The sequence below is a fragment of the Melozone crissalis genome, unplaced genomic scaffold, assembly GCF_028551555.1.
Source record: "Melozone crissalis strain CALT ecotype California unplaced genomic scaffold, PUWL_Pcris_2 ptg000036l_1, whole genome shotgun sequence".
In the NCBI taxonomy this organism is placed as follows: domain Eukaryota; kingdom Metazoa; phylum Chordata; class Aves; order Passeriformes; family Passerellidae; genus Melozone; species Melozone crissalis.
Genome location: NW_026535814.1, coordinates 4,638,711 through 4,660,773, shown reverse-complemented (window position 1 = coordinate 4,660,773; position 22,063 = coordinate 4,638,711). Strand labels below are relative to the sequence as shown.

The 22,063-nt window shown below is 39.3% G+C and overlaps 1 protein-coding gene across 1 annotated transcript in view; it reads right to left on the bottom strand.

Annotated features, from left to right (window-relative positions):
• Positions 1 to 3,100: 3,100 nt before the first annotated feature.
• Positions 3,101 to 22,063, bottom strand: part of TRPM6 (transient receptor potential cation channel subfamily M member 6) — an 83,356-nt gene continuing 64,393 nt past the window's right edge. Inside the window, exons 33-39 of the mRNA XM_054283234.1 lie at positions 14,260 to 14,325; positions 11,559 to 11,845; positions 11,198 to 11,280; positions 10,468 to 10,673; positions 8,537 to 8,588; positions 4,114 to 4,220; positions 3,101 to 3,222 (exon numbers count right to left, since the gene is read on the bottom strand). Of these exons, the coding sequence (XP_054139209.1) occupies positions 3,101 to 3,222; positions 4,114 to 4,220; positions 8,537 to 8,588; positions 10,468 to 10,673; positions 11,198 to 11,280; positions 11,559 to 11,845; positions 14,260 to 14,325 (923 nt within the window). The remainder of the gene's footprint in view (positions 3,223 to 4,113; positions 4,221 to 8,536; positions 8,589 to 10,467; positions 10,674 to 11,197; positions 11,281 to 11,558; positions 11,846 to 14,259; positions 14,326 to 22,063) is intronic.

Genomic DNA, 22,063 nt, shown 5'->3' with positions numbered 1-22,063 from the left:
CAATTTCTGAATATTTTTCACATGTTCAAGCTACATCTCCAATGCAGCAGATGCCAAAACAACATTTCACTGTGGATAATCCCAACTGAATTCCTAAGTAAGCTTCTTTTAAGCTCATATTAAAAAGTGAGTTTATAAAACTCTGGTGGATTTTTTGTTTTGTTTTGTTCTTTCAAAACTTTACTGCCTGACTTATTTGAACAAAGTAAACAGGATTTTTTTTTTCCCTGAAACCACCAGAATTATAAAAGAAATCCCTGTACGTGCTTTTCAGCATAAACAAATATTGACGCTAATAATCAGAAACTCCTGTGGTTTGGTTTGACACACATGATTTCCTCTTCCACTCTAGTTGTCAAGCAGTTGGAGAAAGAACCTGACTTCCACATCTTCCCTTTCACATGAACCCAAATTTTAGTGTGAGTGGGGCTTATTGCTGTCCCCTTATAAGGTTGTTGGGGTTTTTATTTCATGTTTTAGTAGGCATGTGTTTCAATCTAAAGTCAGTATTTAAAAATCAAAAGACAATTTAAAGAATGTACAGAACTTGTAGTAAGAAAGATCTCAAAAAAATTTTTGAATTATGTTCAAGATAATTTATTACCGAAATATAAAAGGGAGGGGTGGAAGGTCTTCAATCATATACTTAAATTTACAGTTTAGTGAAATGTGAATCAGCATTCCCAAAAAACATAAAAATAAAGCTGAGGCATAATTCATCAGCCAGCAGATTTACTGGACTTCTTGAATTTAGTGTGTCCACATTTGGAAAAATTACTGCAAGGATAAAAATATACAGTGCAACAATTTGAAATACCTCTTTTTCTTGTTTCATCCACTTAATATTTCATGCTGATCAAAATTAAATAGCTACAAAATTAAATAAACTACATTTTAACACAGATTAGTATCTTGCAAGGATCCCCATTTCATACTGTAATGTAGTATTTACCTTGACAGATACTGACAAGAAGGAATACGATTAATCTACACTGAGCTAGCTCCACATCATAAGAATTCTCACAAATGTTGCTGTGAATGCAGGAGCCACCCACTCTTGCAGGCAATAGGAGCATTGCCAAGAAAAGGTCATCTGATTTGTGCATACCTTCAAAACTTGTAAGAAATGAGAAGCGCTCAGGCCCAGCCTGGCCTACAGTTTTTTGGGGGTTTTTTTGTGCATAATATATATGTGTTCTAAATTTATGGCAACATTTCTGGAAAACAACACTATCAGGGCAGGAGTTACATTGTCTTTGACTTTAAAGACATATCTATGCGTCATTTTACTAAACTGAATTCAAAGGTAGACAAATAGTTAGAGATCCTTGAGAGAAAGATCTTTGTTTAAAGAAAGATCTTTAAGATATGTCTTTCTTTAAGATATGTCTTTCTTTAAAGTGTATATGTATTCATGTAAGCAGATATCTCCCCAAAGTCAGATTTTAAAATGACGCCCACAGGAAGCAGAATTACTACCTTACAGGTATATGGACCAAACTTCACCCTCAGTTTGCAGAGATGCAATCAAACTACCTCTTTCACAGACAAGCTAAGTTTTCTGATATATTGGCTTGCTTGCAAAAAGAAGAGCCAAAGGAAACTATATATTTTGCAAAATAAGAAGTATAATCTGATGGGGAATTATATGGGAGCGTTCTATCAAATTATGTTAAAAAGAAAAAACACAATAGGAACCTCTTCTAAATGCTCACAGAAACTGAAAGCATCTGAGCCAAACATTGTGTAGATGATTACTCCAATGACTGTCTGATCACTTCAACATCAATATAATAATCAATATAAAAACTGGGGACACGTAACTTCCAAATCCTATGTATATGTAGACACTTACAAAATATACCAAACAAATCACAGATCACAATAAAAAGCCCCCTTACAGTTTAAAATTTACTATGAGCTGTAGTGGAAATATGATTTCTTTTTTTTAATTCAAATATAAAATTTTGTAATGACTAACATTTGAGCATTAGTTTTTTTAATCAACACCAAAGTACAAAGTTGCTTTTAATGGTTTAACCTGTACTAGAACACCAGTTTTGTTAGAAATACTTCTGCTGAAAACTTCTTTTCAGTCTTTATTCTAAAAAAATCATATTGCACAGATTGATTTTTCTGTTTTCTGACCTTCAACTGTTATCAGAAGACATCTACAGAAACAAATGTGGATGCTGCCTAATATAATTGCACCACTGTTAGACAACAGTCCTACATTCTGCCTGACATTAACAACTTAAATGCCAAATGGAATATACTATTCTTTGTGACTTCTAAAATCTTTCTTCCAATTGCAACTTTAAAACATTGAAAAGCTAAAATATTGTAAAGACAGGCAAGTCCTAAAAGTCAGATTATATTCAAGATGTTCATATTAAATCCACAGAATATTCAAATTCATCAACTCAAAATGAGAAAAATTGATGGTTGTGGGTCCAATAATCTGCTGCTTTATTGTGCAACTTTTTCTTAGTATGTGAAAAGATTTGAAGAAAAGTTTCCTACAAATTTTTCAGTCTGTCATGACTACTGTTTAAACCAAAACTTTATTCTTGGTTTATTTATTCTTGGTTTATCTCTGCATCAAAATCAATAATAAAGAGAAAGTAGTATTTCTGCAATTTCCTGAAGAGCCTTTTGCACTCAAGAAAAGTGAGCATGGGGCTGAGTGGGCTCTGACTGAAAATGAATTATTTGCACATGTATACATTCATTTATTTAGTAAGGAGCAGAAAGAGAAGCAAAAATTACTACCACTTGGAAATAAACTTGTCACAGTCATCTTCCTAAGAAAATATAACTTGGAACCATGACCCACATCATCAAAAATGGCACTGATGGGAGAGTTCATCCAGGTAAGGGGTGACCTGCTCCTGGTGATTTGTTAATCTGTACAAGAAAGGCCACCACAAGAGAATGCAAGGGGAGTCAAGAAAGCTAATTCTTTTCTTTCCTTGTCTGTAGGGTCTAGCTAGGGCAGAGAGATGCTGCACTCAGTCACCTGTATTTTGTAATTTTGGACAAACCCTTGGCAGTGATAAAGAACAGGTTTTGAAGGATGCAAACACATGAGCTGTCTGCTTCACAGCCGTGTATCACACTCAGAAGGCTTATCTGCATCATCAGCTTCTTCAGTGCTTGCTTCCACTTCTATTCCAAAGGCTGGACCAGCAGTTTCTAGCATGTAGTCACTTCTTCTCAAATCTATGGCAGGAAAACAAATTCAATAATGCAGCCAAGTCTGAAAAGCACAAACATCTCAAGCAGTGTTCAAGCCAATAACTCATGGCAGTTTATTTGATGTTTCCAGGAGGAAGAAAATCTGGAGCAAGGCAAATAAGAAGCAGGTGGTTGAGAGCCCTGGGGAACTCAGCGGTGTGAGCCCTTATGAATGAACCTTCCCTGACTGTATTCATTCAGCTGATTTTCCCCTCTGTTATCTCCAGCTGCCACAGACAAAAATAATCAAACCAATAATACTGCAGTTTCTGTTTCAGAATCAAATAGCAATTATTACTCCATGTAGGCAATGAAGGGAAGGAGCTTCCTCTACTGAAAAAAAAAATCAGTGGCTGAAAGTCATACAGAAAGCAATCTGTTTTGGCTTTCAGTCTTTAAAACCTGCTATACATCACACAGAAGCACATTCTACCAAATGTAATGTGAACAACAGGCAATCCGACCAAGCCTAAGTAGGGGCTGCAGCAGGGCCAGAAAACCTCCAGCTTTTCCCCAGCTGATGCATTGCAAATTTTCTATTGTTACTCTTTCTTACTGTAAAAATTATTGCAGATGTTAGCTGTAGTGACGATCCTGGAAAATAGGCTCCTATTTAGCAAAGAAAGGGAAAAAATTCAATAGGAAGAAGCTTTCATGCTGAATGGCAACATCAGGTTGATGAGGTCCCACTCTTACATGGATGTTAGGCAATAGAGCAGTATTCTAATAGCTGCCTTTGTACAGGAAGACTACGGCTACCTGAGTCTTTCAGCTCAACAGAATTTCAGTTCTTGTCTTTATAGCACATTGAGGCCTTTACTTTGTTGCACTTATAAAGTTATACATAGATTAAAAATTAATTTTTACTTTGCATACCGGGAAGTTTCAGCTTTCTGCAGCAAGAATTACAACGATGCTTTGCAATGAAGTTTCTTATTGCATCTTCTCCTAGGTTTGCTGGTCCAAATACCATTTTTCCAGACCTAAAAGAAAGATTCTTTAAAAATCAGTGAATCTAAAATGAAGCAATTATAGGGGAGGGAGATGATGCCATTTTTATTTTTTTTAATCAGTTAGCCCTTTTTATCAAGACAATCAAAGGTTAATACACATTAAAATTTTCTTAGATATGAGACAAGAAAACTGTCAGTTCCAGTAAAATATTAGCCTAAATATATCCCACACTACTTTTTTTTTTTCTCTAAAGGCAGATAGGACACACCCATCAGTGTCTACTAAGAGGCTCAAAGGAAATCTGGTCACAGTGACATTTTGATGGTGCTTGCTATAATTGGTATGATTCTGCTGCAGCCACCACTTTTTCCCAAGCAAGTAGTCTGGTTCCAGTTTTGATGCTGGGTATGTGAGAACAAAACAGAGCTAACAAGGACTTATTTTCTCTTCAGTTAAAACCAGAAATGCAAAGTCTAGCAGAACCCTCACCACAAAAACCTGCAGCACAGAAAAATGGAAAAAAAAAAATTAAAACCTCTGAACCCACAGTATGCAGCTGACAAGCAAGGTTTTAAAATGTATTGTCTTCATCCTGTGCTCATCTCCATGTGTCAGTTCTCTGACCAATTCATCAATGCTACTAGGGGATCCATTTGTGGAACTATATTGCATATTCTGAAAGAAACTGCCACAATTACAAACAGAAACCACCTCTATCCACACACATATTGGAAGTACCCCACAGTTACTACAGATTCTTAAGGTAGTCTGAAAGCTACACTGTATTTTAGTATAACTGCACCTTTACTCTCAAGAATTTGACAGTCTAGACACTATGGAACACAGCACACAAGAAACACTTCCAAAGAAACTTTACAAATACCAGTATTTTATTTTAATGATATGCAGAGGGGAAACAGCACATTTCCGAATCTGAAATCAATTACAGCTCTGAGAAGCTATAGAAAAAATACTTTAATTCTATCAAATCTATCTGTAATTCACACTAACAAAACTATATTCTCTCTAGGGAAAACAGTGTTCAAACATGAAACTTTTCCCTTTCACACAAGACAACAGCAATGATTAACCGAAAGTACTATACAAAATTCCGTATCTTTCTGATTTCTTGCAGACCCTGGAGAACATGTGTCTCCTGGATCCTGTGAAGCATTCATCTAATCATCTTATAATGCAAATTAATACATCAAAGAAGGAAAGAAGTGAATTATCAATCAAGGGCCACACTTAAATAACTTTAAATAACATGATGCAGTATAGCCATTTCTATGCTTTCTGGAATCTGATTAAATGCTATAGAAATAGAATGTACCTAAGTATTTGCTTGAGCAGATATAGGAAATTAGGAAGACTTTGCTAATTTCAAGGCCACACAACCACTCTGATACCTCCTCTAATCTAACCATTACTCCAAGCAAGGTGAAGCAAGTAAGACAGAATGATATCTTCTCACACTGTTTTGAGATAAAAAGGTATACTCTCTGTAATATACATGAAGTAACCTTTCGTGTCTACTCATTATAGACAATGCTTCATGAGGAATACTGTATTTAAATTTGGAAAATTATTTCAAGGAATCTGGGGATAAATGGGAAATGATCATCAGCCTAGAAACCGTAACATGTAAAGATTAGGGAGTAGTTTAACATGAAAAAAAAAAGATTGAAGGAGAAGACTGTTGATTCTTTTTTCTCTGAGTTATCAGTAGGAAGCATGAGAAAGAAACATTTCAATTAAAAAAAAAAAAAAGAAAAAAAAAACCAAACAAAACCAAACAAACAAAAACAAAACCAGGAAAAATCTTTCAGGCAGTGATAATATCATACAATTAGAAACAAATGCTCTGTGAATGTATCAGTTCTTTCCAGTCTGAAACTCAGAACACTTTTCCTCATCTCTGAATGTCAGAATGTATAATATCCCTGAAAACTCTACCCTCATTAACTTTGTTTTGGCCTTACAAACTAGTACATGTTACAAAAAGCACCCAAAGCATTGCTTTTGAGGCAATTCTTCTCAACGTTTGGGTAGGGCAGAAGTCTACAAGGACTGTGTTAAACTGCTGCTGTGCTGTTTTAAAGGAAATCTTCTTGTGTATGTCATATCTGTACCATTTTATCACTTCATACATTCTGTGCAGTTCCTGTGGCCAGATCTTACACTGATTTGCACCAGCTCAGGTTCTGTCTGAGCTGTCACAACATCAGGCGTACTTTCCAAACAGATCTATTATATTTGTCTTGACCTGGATATAAAACCAAGACATAAAGCTATCTTTATGGACTACCACAGACCTGGAGGTCACACTTCGTCACTGCAAAGACCTTTTCAAAACACGATATGGGATGCATGAAATAAAAGACTTACATAACACATGACAGGAAAATGACATGAGCCAATAAATTGATGGAGTTAAAAAAGCAGAACATAAATAATTTAACTATAAGTAAAGCTAAAATTTCAATCAGTCCCATAAGTCAGGAGCCATCTATTTTATCCTGGGTTTTCAAGAGAACATGAATGCAAGGTATCTTTTGAGGCAGGTTTTGATTGTATCAGAGTATCTCACTTACAAAAGAAAACTTAAAACACGTCTTGCCTCTATCAGAAATGTTTCTCCTGTGAGAAAATGAAGGTTAGAGCAAAGACAGTGCTTTAACCATGTAATTCTTATTACTCTTTTACAAAGCATTTCTAAGAATTGGGTACCTACTTACAGAAAACACCACAGTTTCACTGCTTTATTCCTTTATAGCCCTAAATCAACCAATATTGTTTTACTAGTTACTGTTCTGAAAGTTTCCCTGAATACAAGAAAATCAAGCTGGGTTTGATTAATTAATCAACACCTGCTCTTTAACTAGGACTACCTATTTTGCAGATGATAAACAAAAAGAAGTCCTAAAAATAAGATCAGTAAACAAAATCATTTAATAGCAAAACAATAGAGAAGAACACTAATAAAAATAAACTTCACGGTAATTAATGTAGGTAAATATTATCCTTATGTTAAAGAGGATAAGCTGACTTGTCTTGTGAACTACTTTGGTCAGTGCCTCTCTGCTGTTTACAGCAATAACTGTTACTGTTTATGTGACCACAGACATAAAAAATCTACTTGAATAGTAGCAAATCAGAATTTCATACATCTGTACCTTAAAGAATTAAAATTTGCTAAAGTCATGAGAACAACTACACGATTGACCTCTCTGCATCTCTAATTTGAGCTATCTATGTGCTTCTGTCATGAACATATGGTCTACTTAGGGCAAAGACTTTGTCACCGAGAAGCACTCAACATATCTTTGCTCTCATATATTTGCTGTTTTCAAAATAAATTTTAAATGTACAATACACCTAAAGTCATAATTAAGCATTAAGACAGTCGTTTATTAATTATCTTTTTGAAACACTGATTATGGTCGCGGAACTAAGAACTTGCTTACAAAATTAACTTGGATTTCCAAGTTGTAGGCAAGTAATCTGACATTTCTATAGTTAGTTCCTCTTCATATTAAATTAGACTATTTACATTTGCATCTCCCTACCTTCCTACCGTCCAAACATGAGACTTCCCTTCAATCAAACAGCACGAGCTGAGCAAGGGTCAGTCAAGATGAGCAGCAGAAAGGGGAGGGGCAGGGATGTCAGGGCAGATCTGGAGAAGGGTGGGGTTTGGGAAGAGTAGGAGAGCTGTAGGAGAGCAGCCATCAACAGCACTGCTTCTGCTCTTACTGCAGGAAATACCACTGAAGAGCAAGGTCACAGAATGGGAGAGCAGCCATGGCTCTGATTCTGAAATTTGATTCACAAAGGCAGACTGCTGTTTTTCTGTGTCTAGTCTATCCAGTTTTTGTAAGTAAGTTCCCACTCATGATTTACCATCTGCATATCACATTTCTGAAATCATGCTGCATGCTTAAGTGCAGAACTAAAACCTATTGGAGAGGGGCATGGGGCCTTCTCTTCATCCTCTTAAGCCATTGTGGCCCCATATACTCCTAGAAAAACTCAGTGGAAACTGGACTGCCACAATCATATCCTTTGTACAGCTCTGTGAAGAGATTGCTCCCAGCACAGCAGTGCAGACCCTCTCGCCTTTCATACACCTCTTAGCCCACGTGAGAGCTGGGACACTCACAGTCCTTCAAAGCATGGGAGAAGACCCAGTCACTCCAGTGGCATCATACTATTGTTTAACTCAAACACCATGTGGAAAAAGAAATTAAAACCTCCCCCACAAAATATAGAAAACCATCCTAAATATACAGACTGCTGGCTGAGTGTCTGAAATGAATGAAAATTTCAACAGAAAGAAACCTACTTTTTATCTTCAGGTTTAATCACAGATGGATCTGTAAGGTTTTCCCCAACACCTACAACAAATAAACATTGTGTGTGTTACAAAGGAAGGTAGTCATGATTTCGTAATCTGGCACTTAACAAAAGATGTAATTAACCATTTAATTGATACATCATAAAGTGTCATAGTTAAAGTGAGCTAGAATGAAAATGCTATGAGTATAAATATTTGTAAAGTACTGGCAATACAGTTACAGTTCTTCAGCTGCTTTGAGGTTAATTTATTTGTAGATGGAGAGTGTATGAAGATACAATAAATATTATATTGAAGCTCAACTAACTAAAATGTGACCAACCAAAACACTGTTATTTTACTTGGAGTAAAGGTACTTATCAGATACGGATCTTACCAGTATCAATAGAGCTACTTTCAGACACACATTCTCTTCAAGGTAACAAACACAAGAAGCCATAACTTCATGATGTGCAAATATTTGCATCTGTTATCCCTTTCTCCATTTGGGGGGCCAAGGAAGCATATTAAGGAAATAATTACATTATGACACCTATGTTGCAGTTTTCACCAAACTGATTAAAGTATATTACCTTTATGAAAATCATCTTTTCTTGAATCTGAAAAAATTACTGAGCTTTTACACTAATGAAAAATCTATGGTCATATGACCATGTGATATCTAATTTTTTTTTTTTTTTATTTCAACATGGTTAATTTAAGTTTTGCAACAAAAATAAAGATTCTGGAGATAGGATAATGCTGCTGAAATACCCCAAGACTGCAAAATAGGCCATTTCAGTTAATTTAAATTAGGCAAAATGTGTACATACATATATGTGTATGTGAAGATGGCCATGGTATTAAATAGTAAATTGTTATCTAGATTCATCCTAGTAGAACTCCAAGGAGAGCAGCCCTTGCACTTTTCCTGAGTTTCAAATTTAGAGAATTAAACATGAGGCAAAAACTAGAGCTGATCTCTGTTTAAGATGAAAACTGAGATTTACATAGATGTTTACTCCATTTTTGAGCCAACACAGTTGCTCTGGAATTTTGAGAGTTATGTAATAAGCCTGAGCAAATGTCATTCAAATTCTTATAGGCTATGGCAGAGACACATTTATTTTTTCTGTATAATTTCTTTTTTTTTATGTGCAGCTATAGCAAATCAAGGCAAGTATGGAATTATAAGCTTATTTTGCATAATAAGTGTGTCTTTTTTGTAACTTACAGCTTCTGGATGCCATAAAATATAAATATGTTAAGTCTCTGGCTACCCACAGACTTTTCCCTTGACAGAAATGAAAAGTGATAGTGTTTATACTGTTTGATGGGTGATGTGATGTTCATCTGAACATTGTCAACTGTTTTATCTCCTCAAAATATGCCATCTTCCCACTTACATATGTACAGTAATATGATCACATGCTCTTTGAAGGAGTCACTAGACTTTGTGAATAGCATTCAGGTTTACAGCTTATTTAAACTGCACAGATCTATTAATATGAACAATAAAAAATGCAGAAAGTTCACACATTTTTGACAGATTTACATACATACTGTGTCCGTACGTACCCGAATACATTTGAATCTCTGTATTATTTATACATTTATGAAAATATTTATTTATTAAAAATACAACTACCTTAACTGTGGAGTGGCTTTTCTGGAGCTGGATGAAATGTTCCTGCAGTTTATCTAAGTGCTCTTTTGGTCTTTCAGCCTGGAGGCATTTGAAGCAATATTATTTTCCCATTACACCTACATTAACCTAGACTGTTTCTGTGGATTCTCATTTACTGGCATCACACAACAGATATCCAGAGGTTTTTTGAGCTTTGCATTTTCTCATCTAAGTGAGAATTTGGCCCTAAAGTCTCTTTTGAGATTATTACTTCTCATCTGGTTTCAAACAGCAGTCCTGTGCTAGCAGTCACCTTGCATATCCAGGACCAGGAGCTCCCCACGGGTGTAGACGTAGGTCCAGTGAGAGAAGGCCAGCATTAGCTCTTCCAGCAGGCTGATGGGAGTAATCTCATCTCCATTGTTGTTGTTGTATTTCCGAAATTCACCAGTCATGTACTTCTCGATGGTCAACCACTGCTTTGCTGAATGGCAGTAGATGAGGAAAACTTCCAGGAACCTGTAAGTATAAATACTGCCTGCCAGCAGCTGGCAAGGTAATGAGCATCCTCACAGTCAGCAGCCATCAAGATGCAGAGCAAACATACCAAAAAGGAGGACATGTCTTCTTTGACTGGAGCATTTTCAACAACAGTAGGTAGGTAGAAACAATAGAGAGAACAAAGGCTTTTTTGGTCTGACAACTCTCAAAAAAAAGCACCTTATCAGAAAGTATAGTTTATGAGCAAACAACATAATCTGATTTACCCTAGTGCACTGTAAATGAGCTACACCCAATTATTTTAGTTAATTATGTAAAAGGCAGTTCTTGCTTAAGTCTATGGAACAAAGTGTTTATTTTTCCACTACATGTAACTATAAGGACAAACTTCAAAGCTGCCAACCTTTCCTCTTAAAAGTTCATTACTTATCCTTAGACATCATCATTAGCACTGCATTACCATTGCAACCCACATTGGAAAAGGAGGCTGAAAAGAGAAACTTCAGGTACTTTCACCTAGTACCTAAAGACTTTGAATTTACCTTGGAGTATAGGGAATAGTATGAGGCTTCACTTGGTTGAAGGTATAGATTAACTTCTGGGCAACTCTTTGCTGTTGAATCTCCTGAAAAAAAGATAATATTATAAACAGTACTTCGTTTTCATGAAGAAAAGTGTCATGAATTTATCAAAAAAAATGAACAATCACACACATACCCTGATTATCTAGTTTTTACAAATCAAATATACAACTTCCATCAGATACAAATCAGATACAACTTCCTCAAAACCCTTTTTCTTTCCAAAAGATAACATCCAAACACATGTCAACCTTGTTGAAGACATTAACAAGTCTAATATCAGGCTAGGCCTGATGTGTTGTTCCTTCAGGTCTGAACTCACCCTGAGACAGAGATGTAATACTGTGCCATGGTGAAAGATCTTTTCCCAAGCTTGAACCACCTCTGGCAGGAAAGACTTCACAATGAAAACCTGTCCCAGCTTTAATACATCACTCTCAGACCAAGTGCAGATGACCTTCATGGCCCTCCGCAGACCCCCATCCATCTCCTCCCGTGACAGGACTTGGATCATTGCAGTTGTGCCACACTGGGACCAGGATGACATGCTTTTATCAAGATTCAGAGGTGAACTCTCTTCTAGCTGATAGACTGTCACTTCCTCTCCAGCTTAAATAAAAAGAAGTTTTGTTAGCAAAAGTCACTGGCAGAAAGAGGAGAGAACAGAAGTTTCATTTGGTGTCTTTAAATAACATAGCTCTTTACACACCTTTCTAAGCCACATTTCTTTAAAAAGAGAACTTTTTATCATAACTGTTCATCTGTCTGAAAACTTCCCCAGCCTAAACTTACTTACTATTTATTCTTCTACACATTCATTCTTCTACTATGATAATAGGTGGTCGAAACAGCTTGTCTTAAGCCTCTAAACAAAGAAAAATTCAAGACCTCCTGGATTCTTCCACACAAATATGGCTCACTGATACTCTAGTCCATAGTAGCCATTTAAAAGAACATATTTTTAAAGGGTCACCATTTTTATCTCCAGTGTGCAAACTCTAAATATCTCATGTGTAATTCCCTCTCTTTATGCACTTATATGAAATGAGAATTTTTAGTAAGACTTTTAAATTAATCATAATCTGTGGAACACTCCCTGATTTTTTCTTTTAACTCTGTGTTTCACAAAGTAAACCCCAAAAAGCAACAAACACACCAAAACAAACTTGCAGGAACAGAACATCTACATTCAAATCTTAGTCTAAAAATAGTTTAAATAATAGTTTAAAATAATAGTTTAATATAAATCTAGGGGGAAAATCATAACAACAACGCAAACAGTTTGCAATAGTTATTGAATATTAAAGAGATTTAACTTTGTAGTTGATACAATATCGGCTGTAGTCAAGAATGCCACCTTTTGCTGCAGAGAGCTGAGTTTGTTTCAAAAATTGTGACTTGGCCATGATGTGATGAGCCAGGGAAATTAAATTGAAAAAGACATTTCCAGGAGAACGAGCTAAAGCTTGTTCAGGAAGCTCATTCAGGAAGCTCATTCAGGAAGCTCATTCAGAAATTATGAAGAAGCTTACAGCTTTGGTATTTTAAACTAATATTTTGGTTTTTTTTTTTTTTTCTAGAAATTCCAATGTTATATGCAATGATGAAATGTTTGAGGTTTTCTGCTCCTGCTAGTAACATTTTTTCTGCAAGCAGAACCTAGTGACTTTTAACTCAGTTGCACTCTCTTTCCCCCTGGAGAGTTGTAGTGGCATTCCTCTCTTGCAGCAGAAACAACACTTTTCTGTTGCCATTTGTAAACTAACAGCAAAGTGGACTGATTTTTTTAAAATCTGGCTTTCCTTCCTACAACTCACATAATTTGTAACATTAATTAATAAGAAATAGGCTTTCACTGGCAAGTATGATGAGGTAACTAAATTGCCAAAATAGCAAAGACCATCATAAGCAATTACAAATTGAATTCAGACTTGTAGATTTTCTCCCCACTTTTGAGCTTGCCTTTCGCTAATTAGCACAAATGCAGATGCTGTTGAATCCAGTAATTTAGGCACATTTTAATTTAAAATAAAGCAACTGGAAAAGTCAGTACCTTACATAAAAGACAGGCACTTGAATAAAGATAGTATAACTAGACACATTTTTTAATCTTACATTAAGTCTTTATTTTATTATCTTTTGACAATTTAATACCTAGAAAGCTCTCCTGGGAGCTTCAAAGATTAGATTAGTTGCTATGATCAATTAGTTGCTGTGAGACAAAGTATTCTACCTATTGAGAAGGCAGCATCTAGATATCAAGAGTCTAGAGGCAGACCTTCTGCTGTTGTAAGCCAATACTGCACACTATTTTCAGAACTCTTCCCAAAATTTTATGGATTATGCTCTACCATTCTTCAGTTACAGTTACAACAAAGATTTTTTTTCCTTGACAATAAAGACACTAAAAGTTTTCTGTGCCAGATAAAAGGATAATGCTCTTTAAATCACTACCTGGTTTTCTTCTTGATGGCATATCCTATACATAGATTTACATATGCATCTGTGTTTGTGTCAGCATGTGTGAGAGAGAAACAGAAAGAATGAAGTTATCAAGGTTAAGTGGAAGCTTCTTGCTGTCTTCAGGTATCCCAAGGATGGATACATAGAAGATGGAGTTACACTCATCTCTGAGGTTGACAGCAGTCACGTGAATACTAGCAGATACAAGATACAGCAAGGGAAACCCCAACAAATACACAGAAACCCTGGATTCATGATTAGGTCAATCAAACAATGTAAGAGGTTGCCCAATGAAAATGAGGAGTCTCCATTTATAGACAAAATCAAAACGCAATTCACAAGTGCCTCAGCAATCTGATTCAACTGACCATGGAAGGAGTTGGAAAAGGTGACCACCAGAAGTCCCTAACTACAGCACAACTACCATTCTATCTTGTTTTGTCTCTTTCAGAAAAGAAGAACTGTTGAAATAAATCCAAGACAATTTCTCAAACATGGGTTTTAAAAGATAATGCACCAACTATTTATAAAGCAAACATAAGCTAGAAGTTGGTACTCACCAAAGAGCTGGACTGGTGTAAATGGTATGGTCTGAGCAAGTCTCATTAAGTTGTTTCTTTCAACAGCTGCAAAGAACAAAGATTTCACTGCTAGGTTGAATAAACAAGCTGACTAAGTTTGAAAAATGCTTGGCTGCACTTTACTGCAGTGTACAAAGCCAAGGAGGAGGCAGCAGTGTGACACTGTGTCATATCTGATCACCATTTGCTTTACCCAGACAGCAGCTCCCCTTTGCACACTGCTGTGTTTCAGGAATGACATTCCCCAGTTTGGTGTTCCCACTGAAACATGTCAAACCGTGCACCATTCTCTCACTCCTCCTCCTCCCCCTGCCCTTGCCCCTGCTGGGGCTGCAGAAGAGAACGGAAGGCACAAAGGGTAAAGATCATGGGTTGAGATAAGAACAGTTTGCTGGAAACAGCAGCCAGATAAGGAAATCAACAGCAGCAACAAACTGATGACAAGGGGCACAAAATAGGAACAATTCACATGGAAAACCCCTGACAAGACAGCACTACCTTGATCCAGAAGGGACCCTGCTCCCCAGAAGAGAATCCCTTCCCCACAAGCCTTGGCAATGACCTGACATGACAGAGAACAACCCCTGGACCCTAGCCAGGCCCCTGGCTGGCTTCTGCAAGTAATTAACCCTGTCCTAGTCAGAAACAGGAGAGAAAGAGACCAGAAACTCAGCTAGCATTAAAACTTTGCATCTGGAATCATAACCCAGATTCCAAATTCAGTCATTACTCTCACACAGGCTTCAACAGGCTTCAGTCTCTTCTACAGGATTAACTTCAGTGTAATTTATAGTGACAGCTGACAGTCCAGGTCTCCTTTAGACATTTCAGAAGTTAAAATACCCTAGGAAATGGAGATAAATTCTTCACTTTTCCTCTTGTAAGAAACCAAACATCCTTCAACAACCCAGATGCAACTGCCTCAGGCCTCAGCTGTACTACTTGTCCATTTAGGGGCAGGTTAGGTGTAAACATCTGCAAGACTCTGGAGATGTGCATTCTAAAAGAGAGAGTATTCAGTGGAGATGAGTGAGAACTAACTGGTGACAAAGAAGCAGATTTTTAAAACCAACCAACTAACAAACCAACCAAAACCAAACCCCAAAACAACTGGAAGGAAATGCAAGAGGTGAGCTGCTTTAGTAAGGTATTTCTTGATACCCAGAAGCCATGAAATTAGGTCTGCACCCCACTTTTTCCAATCCAGGCAAATTAGGTTTGTTTTATTCAATGCTCTGCCAAAGCAAACTCGAGAAGGAAGTCTCCTACACTCTTGGGGAACAAATAATGAAACTATTTTAGTCAGTGGAGAATTAAAGAGTTGTGGCAGACTGGCACTGTAGAAAAGACTTCAGTTCTATTCTCCCATGCATGATGATGGCTAGCTAAAAGTCAGAAAGCACTCAGGGTTACCAAAAATGCCCAAATTTTTGTCAAGATAATTCAACACAGATTAGTTTTTCTGTATCTCCTACACCTTTTCCCTAGCTGAGACGCTTAGTAGGATTCCACAGAACTTGCCAAAAAGAAGTCAGATACATCCTCCTTCCAAGTATATACATAGATAGAGATGTATATGTACATAAACACTGGTATGTCCATAATCAATGGCCAAGATATCTGTTGAGTTCTTTGAGTCCATGCTGTGGATTCTGTCTGTCCTAGATGCCTTCCAGGGCAGGAGGGCTGCTGTGCTGTCAGGTGGTTGCAAGCTACATCATGAGCTCATGACCAGTGTATCTGGCACAGTCCGTACTCACTGTCCATGGTAGTTATGGCACACAGTGCCAGTGTCATCCAGCAACCAAAAATACACACACAGTTTGGCATTACAAACTGTTGTCACTCAAAAATCAAATCCCCTTCAGGTACACATCCTGTTCCCCATCCATCTGCATTTCTCCAAAAGTTCAATCAGGTCATTGAACAAAAACATTCCCATGGGTGGGTTTGCCTTTGCTTGAGACAGGCTAATGCAAACTGACTTCCCAAATACATTCTTTATATGCACCACAGGGTCTTTATCCCCTTCTACAGTACATGAAGCTTTTGATTGAGCTTGATTGGTGGAGCCTCTAGTGTTAACTAACCAGGTGGTTTTTGCTAAATCTAGATCCCAATATTTCAAAGTCCCACCAATGTGGTTTGTAGCAATCCATTTTATTGTTCAATATTCCTAGAGGCTGGTGCATGACAGAGAACACAATACCCATTTTGATACTGTACTCTCTGACCCAGAGTTCTACGAAGCTATTTTTGAAATGGGCCCTATTGTCTGACTGACCTCTTTCTGGGGTGCCAAGACAGTGTTCTGGGCACTGGGGTGAGGCACAGGGTGTATCTCTGCCATCAAGTGTTTTTGTCATTGTATCTACATAGAGTTTGCCTTGGCACATGTGCAATACAAACAATGCCAGGCCTCTCCATATTTATATTTTAACCATCATCCCCCCATACCACAGAGGCTTTATCCCCTTTTCATTTCAGCACATTTCACAGTTATCAATAATGTCCATGGTTAATACTGCCCATGGTTAATCCACCCCTCACTCACGAGCCCATCTGTATTGCTGCATCTCTTCCCTGACGACCTGACGTGTCATGGGCCCAATGAGCCAGAAATAATCACCCTTATGATGCCAGCCCAGGCCCACCCAAGACACTTTACTCTTGGCAGCCCAATCCACCTGTCCATTGTTGTAATGTTCTTCAGCAGCCCAGCCCTTGGGGGTGTATGCATCTACACAATGTGCTTTTACAGCAACCTCTCTGCATAGGCACTGGTGTCTTTCCAGAGCTCAGCAGCCCACATGGGTTTACATCTTCACTACCTATTTATCTTTTTCCATTGGTCCAGCCACCCCTGCAGTGCATTTTCTGCCATCCACAAGTCAGTGCAGAGGTGCAGCACTGGCCATTTCTCTCATTCAGCGATATCTAAAGCCAGCCGGATGGCTTTCAGCTCTGCGACCTGACCTGATGCACCTTGTCCCTCCGTAGCTTCTGTGACTCAGCATGTAGGACTTCATATAGCAGCATCCTGTCTTTGGTGGGAGCACCCTCCCATAGAGCAGGGAACATCAGTGAAGAGACCATATAACTTTTCATTTTCTGGTAACTGGTTAAATGCTGGGACCTCCTCAGCACAAATCACCTTTCCCTCCTCTGCTTCCAAAGATATTCCAAAATTTTCATCTTTGAGCCAATTTGTGATGATTTCCAAGATTCCTGGGTGCTTGGGATTTCCTACTGAAGCTTGTTGTGTGATCTGAGTGATGCACTTATTCCACGTGTCATCAGTGTCATGATGCATGTCAGGGACTTTCCTCTCTGAACATCCAGCCCAGCACTGGCAGTCAGGGTGCCAGGAGGAGCTGTGCTTCAGTGCCATACACTTCTGAAGAAGCTCAAACATCTTCATGAGCTGCCAGGGTTTTTTTCAGTTGGAGTGTGGCGGGCCTTGAGTCCTTCGTATTCTTGACTCCAGAACCACACGGATCATTCTCAAGCCTCCATGGGTGCATTTTGTCAGAGACTCCAGGAAGGACCATTCTCCTCATCTGCAGTGTAGAGTAGTTTTCACATCTTGTCCAGTCCTAACTGGCCCACTGGCTACTGCTACAAATTAATCTCCTGTTTCATTTGTTTAAGAGCTTGTTGTTGTTCAGGATCGCATTTAAAATCATTCTTCTTCTGAGTCACAAGATAGAGAGAACTCACAATCTGACTCTAATATGGACTATGCATTTGCCAAAAACTCACAGTATGTAGGACAGCCTGTGTGTCCTTGCTGATGCTTGGTGGGGACATAGTTGCTATTTTGCTAATTATGTCCATTGGAATCTGACAATGTCCATCCTCCCATTTTACTTCTGAAAACAGAATTTCCAGCACAAGCCTCTAAACCTTACTTTGACTGATGGCAGGACTGGCCTTCAGGAAGATTTGAATTATCTTCTCCCCTTTTTCAAAAGCTTCCTCTGCTGTGTTGTCTCACAAGTTGATGTCATTAATGTATTGCAAATGTTCTGGAGCCTCTCCCTTTTCAGAGCAGTCTGGATCAGTCCAACACAAATACTGTGGCTGTATTTCCACCTCTTGGGCAGCTGGTTCCAGGTGTACTGGACATCCCTCCAAGTGAAAGCAAACTGTGGCCTGCCCTTTACTGCTAAAGGAATAGAGAAAAACACATTTGCAATATTGATGGTGGCACCACTTTGCTGTCCTGGACTCCAGCTCATACTAAAGTTCCAGCACTTCTGGCACAGCAGTGCTCGGTGGTGGCGTGACTTCCTTCAGGCCACAATAGTCCACTGTCAGTCTCCATTCTCCACTGACTTACACACTGGCCACATAGGGTCATACAAGAGTGAGCAAGTCTTGCTGGCCACTCCCTGACTCTGCAGTGCAAGAATCACCATATGGATGGGGTCATGGAGTCCTGGTTGGTGTGATATTGCTGATACTGCACTGTTGTGGCAGCCACCAGTATCTGTTCTTCTTCAATCCTCAGCCACCTCACAGCAGAAGGGTCCTCTGAGAGACCAGGCAAGATGTTCAGTGGCCCAACTTCCTCTGTCTCAACGGCTGTCCCAAAAGCCTAATTTTTGGGTCATTGAAATACACTCTCCTGAGGGTATTTCCCAGGAGATCCTCTGCCCAGGATGCACAGGGCCTCTGGGCCAGTCACAGTGTTTGCCATTTGTTCCCAGTCAGAGTCACTTCAGTTTCCAGTACAGTCATGTGTTGGGATCCTCTTGTCACCCCAGAAATAGAGACGGATTCTGCCCCTCAATATCTTGATGGCATCAGGGTACATTGTGCTCTGGGGTCAACTAAAGCCCAATACTCCTCTGAGTCTGATGAGCCAAGGCCATGACGCCCACAGAGTCCAATAGATCTGACTGTCCCTTTCCCCTGGACGAGAAAGGACCTGGCTGAATGAAAGAACACTCTAATTCTGGTCAAAGAACTGTTCACGTCTTGTAAATACAAGCTGAAAGCCCCTTCAAGAGGACTGAAAGTAACATCAGCCCTCCTATTCTGTCTGAGGACTTGCTCATTGAAAACCAGAGTGATATTTGGTGGTTGTTCTTCCTTTCAACTCACATACTTCTGCTGCTAGGCTGAGGTGGGTTTTCTGTCCCACTTCTTCATGCCCTCTCCATGGTCACACACAGAAAAAACCCAGGTTGCCTCATGGTGTGTACCCTTTCTTGAGCATGGGGGTACTTGCTCCCAATAGCAGACACTCTGGTCCATACTGGTAAGGCGTGGTAAATTTCCTCTTTATCTTGCTTGATGGACTACTAGGCAAATTCACAGATGACAAAAAATGGAAGGAGATGTTGACTCCCTCAATGGCAGGGAGGCCCTCCAGAGAGACCTTTCCACAGCCAAGGTGCAGGCCAGTAGGGCGGATAAAAAGATGATCTTCATATTGCCAGAGCTAGGTAGTCACCATTCCCTCACACTCGACAGGAGTTGCCACTGAGAGTTTCTGCTCTATCCTCAATCCCTTTGTCAATGCCCACATCCTGGGACAGGGATCCCAGCTGATTGGTTGCACTACCATAGAGTTTCATATCATGGGCTGTGATACCCCAACACCAGAGCCCCCAGGTCAGCAGGGACTCTCCTGACTGGTGGCTGAAAATTTTTCACATGCCTTGTAGTTAGAGGATGATTTTCTCCATTTCTGCTTCCCATTCTGAGGGCCCTGCTTCCTCTTCAGTATGGAAACTTGTCTGGGCTTGAATTTCTTCTTCTGTATAGGAACAACCGGTACCAGCAAGGGTTGTTCCTGGGGTTCAGCTGAAGTTTGAGTGGCCACAGTGCCTGTTGTTCTGCTTTCCTCTTCTTCCCCCTAAGGGTGAAGTCTAGTGTTGAGAGCAGTGTCTGATAAAGAGTAAACAGGGCCCTGCACATTGCAGAACTTTGTGTTTCTCTGTAACTGCCACAGCATTTATCTTTCAAATATTCTGCCACCTTAACAGGGTCCTGTAGCTGTTCAGGGGTGAACTTCCAAGCCATTGGAGCAGAATAATCCTTCAAAAGCTGGCCCATTTTCTCCCACATCAGAGGCCAATCATGACTATCCACCCTCAGGGTAGATCTCTGAAAGACCCTCTTAAGAATCCCTTCTTCTAATCAGGGTGTAAGATTGCACTGAAGAGACCTGGCAGACTTAGCAACAAAAGCATGATTTCCTTAATATCCAAAGGGAATTTAAAATCCTCCAAAGCTGTTGTAACTGGTCTCAAGAAGGAAAAATGAGTGAAAATCTGGGGAAAATAACGCTTCCCTGTTCTGCTTACAGACTGGGTACCATTATTCAGAAACACAGTATCATACAATATGCCGAGGGACCCATCAAGAAGCAGACCCATTAGGATCATCAAGTCCAAGTCCTGGCCCTGTGCCTGAGAGCCAGACTGTGTGCCTCCAAGTGCTTTGTGAGCTCTGTCAGGCTTGGTGCAATGACTGCTTCCCTGGGGAGCCTGTTCCAGTGCCCAAACACTCCCTAGGTGAAAAAACTTTTCCTGATATCTAGCTCAAACCTCACTAATTAGCCTCTGACTCAGTTTCATGCCAGTTCATTGAGTCCTGCCACTGGTCACAAAAGTGAAGAGATCAGTACCTGCCCTTCTGCTTCCCTCCATGAGGATGGTGAAGACAGCAGTGAGGTCAACCTTCAGTCTCCTCTTCTCCAGGCTGAACAGACAGCTGCTGACCTCAGCAGCTCCTGACAAGGCCTCATGGCCCTCTTCTGGATGCTCTGTAACAGCTTAATGTCTGCTTCATGTTGTGGTGCCCAAACTGCACACAGTACTCAAGGTGAGACCTCACACCAGTGCAGAGCAGAGCAGGACAGTCATGTCCCTTGACCAGCTGGAAATGCTGCACCTGATACAGGCCAGGACATGGTTAATGGTTTCCTAAAGGCAGTGCCTGAGGTAAGGATAGAAGACCAACACTGAAAATATATCACAAATGACCCTCACTGCTCTTGAAGTTATAATTTCATAAGCTGATATGACAGAGTTCAGCAACAAACCAATCCTGATCCCTTTCCCTGCTCTGAAAAGATGTGGGAGTCCACAAAATTAGAGGGAAAATTAGAGGGTTTTGGGGAAAGCTGCAAAAGGCAGGCCTCAGATACAGCAGAACTGTGAGTAGAGCTAAAGCAGCTGCCATGAGATAGGTCAGCAGAAAAATTATTTAAACTGTAGAAAAAGCAAGGGCAAATAGAACAATGGCCTGTGTATTAACGCTTGTCTGAATAGCTCTCTAAGCTGCAGAAAGTTATCTAGCAAGATATTACAAAGGTTAAAGCTCAATAATGGAGCTCTGTGCATTGTGTTTTAAGGCTTACAAGTAGATATTGTATTCTAAATAAGCAAGCATTGTTTCAACCAAAGGTACATGTGTTTATGGTGATTGGATAGAACTACTGTCAATATGCTTTTGCTTTGTGTGATTGGTGAAGAAGCTTATAAAGTAAGTTGTAACATTAAGATTTTTGGCCTGCTGCCTAGATTGTGAGCTGCTAGCATCTTCCCATTGTCATAATCATGTAATGAGACTGATGCTGAAAAATAAACAGCTCGAGGCACTTTCCACAGCAGCCCTATCTTGCGTCTGTAAATAGCCCCCGGCCGGCATCAAAAAGGAGCACCTCAAGGGGCACACAGTGCCTACACTGAAACATACAGGGTTAGGTTACAGCATTGTGACATACCTAATACAACAAGCACTTGTTTCCCACCCACTCTTACCAGAT